The sequence below is a fragment of the Ostrea edulis genome, chromosome 3 (assembly GCF_947568905.1).
Source record: "Ostrea edulis chromosome 3, xbOstEdul1.1, whole genome shotgun sequence".
In the NCBI taxonomy this organism is placed as follows: domain Eukaryota; kingdom Metazoa; phylum Mollusca; class Bivalvia; order Ostreida; family Ostreidae; genus Ostrea; species Ostrea edulis.
Genome location: NC_079166.1, coordinates 35,815,203 through 35,823,071, shown reverse-complemented (window position 1 = coordinate 35,823,071; position 7,869 = coordinate 35,815,203). Strand labels below are relative to the sequence as shown.

Genomic DNA, 7,869 nt, shown 5'->3' with positions numbered 1-7,869 from the left:
TTTTAAATGACAATGAATGACACATTCACAATGTATAAAATATTTCAACATTCCAGTGCATTACTGGACAATAAGTGCTCATACTAACCTGGGAACAAGAACTGACTTCTGTCTAACAAAACACTTAGGATGGACAACAGTCAAAATCCATCTCAAATTTTCTGGGGAGAAGTGGAAACTCAGCAGTCTTAAGCCCTATGTTCGTACTTACCCAGTTTCCTTGCGAGATATCTCAGTATTGTATTTGACTGCACCAGCTCCACATCACCATCCTTCAGAAATGGACACTGGCCAAAAGCCTGAAAAAGTTGAAAAACATCTGGTCAATCATTATGTGATAATCTCATAGATATCTTAATGAATCATTCTTTGCATAATATACTACTACATGACGTACTAGTAATAATAATACTTTATCTAACAAGAGGCCCATGGGCCTAGAATCACTCTTCTGATACATTGTAGAACAGGCAAAAATTCTCACTAACCAAGATTCATCAATTGGTGTTAAGTCAAATAGTACCTGAAAATTTAAATGTAACTGTCCAAAAGTAGGTCATGGTGACCAACTTTTGGTCGACTCACTGAAGACTCAAGATGCATCAACTGACAAGTCAAATAGTATTCAAATATAACCATCAGATTCCAAAAGAAGGCCACAGTGACCTACTTTTTGGTCGACACACTCCAAAGACTCAAGATGCATCAGCTGACAAAGTTTTATAATTGAAGTCAAATAGTATCTGAAATATTCAAATATAAATGTCAAATTCCAAAAGTAGGTCACAGTGACCTACTTCTCTGTCAACACACTCTGAAGACTCAAGACCCATCAACTGACAAAGTTTGATGATTGTAAGTCAAATAGTATCTGAAATATTAAAATATAGCAGTCAAATTCCAAAAGTTGGTCACAGTGACCTACTTTTTGGTCAACAAACTATGAAGACTCAAGATGCATCAACTGACAAAGTTTGATGATCCTAGCTTTCATAGTGTCCAAAATATGCATCTAAAATTGAAAATGTGAAATTTGAATGTCTGCAAAATTCAAAAAGTAGGTCACTGTGACCTACTTTTTTTAAAATAAATATGTTTTGAGGCCTCTAGATGCATTAACTTAAAAGGTTTGATGATTCTGAACCTCTCGGTATCTGAATTAACAACCTAAAATGTATTCATAAATGATTAGCCATAAAATTCAGAAAGTAGGTCATGGTGACATACTTTTCACATGATGCACTTCAAGGTCCCATGATCCATCAACTGACAATTTTTTATGATAATAGGCTCAAAAGTGTCCAAGATATGCATCAAAATCCATTTAATAATAATTATCTGCAAAATTCAAAAAGTAGGTCACCATGACCTACTTTTGAGACAACATAATATTAGGTCCTAAGATGCATCAACTGACAAAATTTGATGATCCTAGTCCTTATACTAAGCAAAATATCAAAGTTTTAAAAAACAAAATTGAAAGTCAACTTTGAAGTGACCTTGAGACCACACCCTTTGCCACAAGATGATGCCTTGAACAATTTTTTATCTACAACCTATCCTCATTCTTATGCATAAATTTGGTGATAATTTGCTCAGTGGTTCTTGAGAAGATTTTTTAGCAACCACTACTTTTTTTTGCATTTTCCTAATTATCTCCCCTTGTTAAAGGGTCACAACCCTAGTTTTAGTACAAATGAAAGCCCTTGGGCCAAGGATACCCTGTGACAAATTTGATAAAAATTGGACAAGGGGTTCTTGAGATATAGCCCTTTTTCAAAAAAGTTGATGCACACCACACGCCAATCTAATTAAAATTAGACTTGTATATCCGCTCCTCTACGATAAGCTTCAATACTTGTATTGAAGTGTATCATAGAGGAGCGGATATACAAGTCTAATTTTAATTAGATTGAGAATTAATGTCACTGCTAATTGGCCAGAACGTATAGCAAAAGTTTAAATTTGTGCCATACTCCTAACTTGTGTTGGTTGGTACAAGGGTGTATGGTTGTGCTGGTTGGTACAAGGGTGTACAGCTGTGCTGGTTGGTGTAAGGGTGTACAGTTGTGTTGGTTGGTGTTAAGGTGTACAATTGTGTTGGTTGGTATTGGGTGTACAGTTGTGTTGGTTGGTGTTAGGGTGTACAGTTGTGTTGGTTGGTGTTAAGGTGTACAATTCTGTTGGTTGGTGTGAGGGTGTACGGTTGAGTTGGTTGGTGTTAGGGTGTACGGTTGAGTTGGTTGGTGTTAGGGTGTACGGTTGAGTTGGTTGGAGTGAGGGTGTACAGTTTTGTTCGTTGGAGTGAGGGTGTACAATTGTGTTGGTTGGAGTGAGGGTGTACAGTTGTGTTGGTTGGAGTGAGGGTGTACAATTGTGTTGGTTGGTGTTAGGGTGTACAATTGTGTTGGTTGGTGTTAGGGTGTACAATTGTGTTGGTTGGTGTTAGGGTGTACAATTGTGTTGGTTGGTGTTAGGGTGTACGGTTGTGTTGGTTGGTGTGAGAATACTCATAAGTCCATAGTCTGTCATTCAACTCTTGCAGAACTTTATCGCAGTCTTCATTGCACATACACTGTACCAGATATCATCAATATTCAATTAAAAGAAATTATTGCAAAACTATTCCATATATATCCTAACAGTATTATATCAATTTGCATGCCACATAATTACTATAATTTGTACTCTTACCTACTTAAAATACTCTCATAGATTATTATTGGCAAAAGGAAACTAGCATTCATTGAAAATACTAATTCCCACCATGATCTTGATGATTGTGGAGATCAAATTCAAATTGCAATTCAAATTCTAAACAATCATGGCGATATCAGGGGTCAACATCTACGTTTGTCCCCTTGTGCGGTACCAGTGGAAAAACATTTCGGACAAGTGAATATTGATGGGCACTTGTCCGATTGGACAAGTGCTTTTTTATGTAAAGAAGTCTCCAAACAATTTTGTGAAAAGTTTATCGGTAGTTAAGAGTCAGAAGTACATGTATAATGCATGGAAAATGAACTTCGATTGCTATGTAAACTAGCTGAATCAAACTCAATCGGGATTGGTGTTCACTTATTGCGTACTACTTTCAATCACCCATTGCAATCTCTTACCAGAGAGTGTTACGCTACGTTCCACAACGTAGCGCGCCCTCTGGTGAGAGAATACATCAATGAATCTTACGAAGTCATTGATTCAAGATGGGAAGTCTAGATAAAATTTGGTTTTATGCGTTTGTTGTTTTTATCAAGATAATAAGATAAAAAACAATCAATCAAGCAGGTATAAAAATAGACTATATATTAAAAAAATTAAATACAGTTTTCAAGTTGACGATATTATATCCTTTTTAAAAAAAATTCCGGACAAGTGAAGTTGAAGTTCAGACAAGTAAATATCTTTCTTTGTCTCTTGTCCGAATGGACAAGTAGGAAAAAAAGTTAATGTTGAGCCCTGGATATAATATATACAATACTGTTTTAAGCCCTTAATTGGCCTTCATTTGAAGTATTTTTTAATATAGTCTAGAATACTCTTTCACAATATATCTCTATTGAGCTGACCCGTCTTTAAAGATAACGATATTTGAGATGATAAACCTTTGTTTATGTTACATAGTAACAGCAAAATGTGCATTATGGATTTCAACAGTCATTCAACACCTTATCTGCCTAGAGAGACTACCATGTTTCAACAAATTCACAATGGCTGTTTGATGTAATTGCCTTTGGCTATCACCAATACTATCAAGATAAATGTTAGACAAACTATGTGGCACATGCACCCAAACAACTCATGCATGTTTGAAGTACAATGGTTCACAATTAGCAGATCAATGGTCATGTCAGATTATATTCTTTTGTACAAATCCTGTCTCTTCAATCTCTTTCATCACCAGATAAGAAAAAAAAAAGAAGAGTAAACTGTAGTAATTTCTGCATGACCTATACAGTTATAAAAAAAATACCAAGCACCCACACAGATCTGTGAAAATTTGTACAGCAAATGTTGATAATTTCTTAGCAGAATTCATTGAAGATAATTAGTCAGTCTCACACAAAACACAAAAGCTTACTGGACCTCTTCTTTGTTTGGGGGTATGGGCATGATGAAGTAGTACATGACAGGGCCCGGGAACTAAATTTTGTTTGAAAAGTCATTTGTCAAAGATCAAATAATTATGAAATGATTTCCAGGCACCTGTTCATTATAACAATGTCATTGAATTATTATTTAAATTCATCTATTGACAATCTGAACAACCCTCAATAGAGTCTGAAGTCTGCTAGATTTAAAGGTACCATGTATGCTGATGAATGATTCAAAGTTAGGGGGGAAAATTGAACATTTTACATTTTGTATTAAAACCTAAATCACATGAAATGACAAAATTATGAAACAAAATAAACAACATATCCACAATAATTCAACTATAAAAATCAGAATATATTGTAAATATACTGACCATTTTAGGTTTCCAATTGTTGACCCAATTTTCCCTTGGTAGAACATCCACTTCTTCATAATCAACATTGTTATCCACCAGCAGGGTCCGAATGGATTCACCACGACCTACAAAAATCATAATATCATACACATTATATACACATACACCAGCAGGGTCCGAATGGATTCACCACGACCTACAAAAATCATAATATCATACACATTATATACACATACACCAGCAGGGTCCGAATGGATTCACCACGACCTACAAAAATCATAATATCATACACATTATATACACATACACCAGCAGGGTCCGAATGGATTCACCACGACCTAAAAAATAACATATCATACACATTATATACACATACACCAGCAGGGTCCGAATGGATTCACCACGACCTACAAAAATCATATCATACACATTATATACACATACACCAGCAGGGTCCGAATGGATTCACCACGACCTACAAAAATCATATCATACACATTATATACACATACACCAGCAGGGTCCGAATGAATTCACCATGGCCTACAAAAATCATATCATACACATTATATACACATACACCAGCAGGGTCCGAATGGATTCACCACGACCTACAAAAATCATATCATACACATTATATACACATACACCAGCAGGGTCCGAATGGATTCACCACGACCTACAAAATCATATCATACACATTATATACACATACACCAGCAGGGTCCGAATGGATTCACCACGACCTACAAAAATCATATCATACACATTATATACACATACACCAGCAGGGTCCGAATGGACTCACAACAGCCTAGAAAAGTCATATCAAAAATAAGGCACGTCACACATACACCAGCATGGTCCTTACAGATTTGCCACGGCCTAAAAAAATCATATTAAATATCTAGTACACAAATACACCAGCATGGTCCTTACAGATTCGCAACCGCCTAAAAAATTTAAATATATAGTACAGACATACATACACCATCAAGGTCCTTATGGGGTCATCACGACCTTAAAAAAAATCTTACTACACATACACCAACAGCAGGGTTCTTATATGGACTTGTCATGGCCTAAAAACATAATATTGTACACAAACGCCAGCTGGGTTTTATGACCTTGTTTCAACCTGAAAAAATTGTGTAACACACATACATTCGCAGTTTCTTATGGGCTCTGCCATCAATTGAAAAAATCTTAATATGATATATACTCGCCACAATCAAAATAACAAATACCAATTCATCTAATGTGTGGATACATCATACATGTAAATGCAATAATTCTTTTATGTATATCATACATGTTATGGATTCTTAAAATAGTCTACAATATATCTAATGCATAGATGTATTCAATCTATCAACTATTTGACAATATAACTGCTATATTAAATCGATCTATGTCAATCCCCTACATTGAGATTTTGTTAACATACACATCCTTTTAATAAGCACGTTTGCAGTATGAAACAGTAAAAAAACTGTCATCACCTTAACACATTCTATAATATGAACATCCCCCCCCCCCCCCCCCCAATTTTCAAAGATGAGCAGATAAAGTAGAATAAGAAGGTCATGTCATCTACAGAGAAATACTAGCCATTATTTCCTGTGCCACAAAAACTTTACCTTCCCTGGACAGGCAGTGAGGCTTCGATGTGCCACGGGTAGATCATACTGTAAACATAGTTCTGTCGGCAGGATCATATTTCTGAAGATCCATACATTCCCAATTCATTCCATGGTTATATTTTCCGCAGATTTCTAGATTATTTACAATTGCTTCATGAAACCTACATGCATTAATTGATTGAATATTGTTTAACGTCCCTCTTGAGAATATTTCACTCAATATGGAGACGTCATCACTGCCGATGAAGGGCTGCAAAATTTAGGCCTCTGCTTGACGCTTTATGTCCATTGAGCAGGGAGGGATCTTTATTGTACCACACCTGCTGTGACACGGGACCTCAGTTTTTGTGGTCTCATCTGAAGGGCCGCCCCATTTAGTTGCCTGTTACGACAAGCAAGGGGGTACTGAGGACCTATTCTAACCTGGATCTCCATGGGATTACCTACATACACGTATATAATATGTAAATACGCAACTTCCAAGATATCAGCTCTTCTGTGGTGGAGTTACGTTTAGTGTTCTGTTGAACGCATGGGTGGGTACAAGATCTATACATATATTATAGACTGGCTATGTATATAAGGATAAAAATTATGTAAGCATCAATTTTGTTTATATTGTTTATACCAGCCGTTGGTATACATTAAACCGATCATATCAAGAATAATATTTGTTTGAATTAGGCCATTAAATTAAATATGAACCTTTAATCAAAGAAATATGGTGATTATTGATTTTTGTTTCAGCTATTTCATTAATATTTAAATCCCATAAACTTACTAAAATTGTGTGTCCCTGCAGTTTAGGTGGTTGCATGATGTCTGGTAATCATCCTTTCAGCAATATATGATGACAACAATAAACATTTGTACCCACCGCTTAATGTGCATGAAAATACACTTTGCGTCTCACTGTGCGCAAGAGTTCAACAAAGGGAAAGATCTATTGGGCAACTCGGAAATTGCGCATTCAGCAGCTGTGTGGAAATGAATTTATACAGGCCCAATCATTTCACATGGTGATTTGACAGTGCAGACGTTTTATATGTGTACCGGTACATATATGTATGTACATGTATGCTTTTAAATAAAGGGTGGAGGGTGCGACCAAAGTTTGTAACCCCCCCCCCCCCCCGAAATTGGGAGTTGAAAATGACAGAAGCTGAGCATCTTTGTTAGAAATTTATTCAAACAAAAGAGGGTAGGGTTACATCCCCAGTGACCTTCATGCTCTAGATCAGATGTACTGTATCATATGTACATATATGTATACAGTCCAAGAAAATGACCAGTCAATTGAAACTCCAAATTATGGCACATACAATTCTTATAATAGGCCTAATTTTAAATCTCTTTTTCGGCAGGGGTTCAATCTTTCATAATACTCCCCGTCTCTTAATAGATCTAACAGTAGGCCCCACATACCTCTCACAGGAAAGTATACTAGCTGAATCTTTGCCATATTCTTACAATCACGTCCTGCAACAGTGCAAACGGTTTACCCTGGTGTAGAAGGCTATACTTCACCTTGACCTACTTTGGGTCTGGATCAGTTATCTCGGTGACAGGCGTTCTTAAAAAATCGAATTTACTTCACTAAATCCACCTGTTGACCATGTGCAGTCTAGATATAATTTCTGAATATCAAGCCCGAATAAAAAAAAACCCCACCAAAAAAAAAAAAAAAAAAAAAAAAAATAAATAAATAAAACCATGAAACTGAAAGAGTTGAAAGTCGGTCACTTAAGGAGGTGTGCTACACCAGAGAAATTT

At 36.1% G+C, this 7,869-nt stretch overlaps 1 protein-coding gene across 2 annotated transcripts in view; it reads right to left on the bottom strand.

Moving 5' to 3' along the window:
- Window positions 1–7,754, bottom strand: part of LOC130053397 (glutathione S-transferase P 1-like) — a 12,634-nt gene extending 4,880 nt beyond the window's left edge. The window contains exons 1-3 of one of the 2 annotated variants that reach the window (XM_056160553.1): window positions 7,522–7,754; window positions 4,472–4,578; window positions 212–299 (exon numbers count right to left, since the gene is read on the bottom strand). In XM_056160553.1, the coding sequence (XP_056016528.1) occupies window positions 212–299; window positions 4,472–4,578; window positions 7,522–7,558 (232 nt within the window). In that variant the 5' untranslated portion in view covers window positions 7,559–7,754. The remainder of the gene's footprint in view (window positions 1–211; window positions 300–4,471; window positions 4,579–7,521) is intronic. The other variant, XM_056160554.1, reaches the window with a different exon arrangement.
- Between the last annotated feature and the right edge of the window lie 115 nt (window positions 7,755–7,869).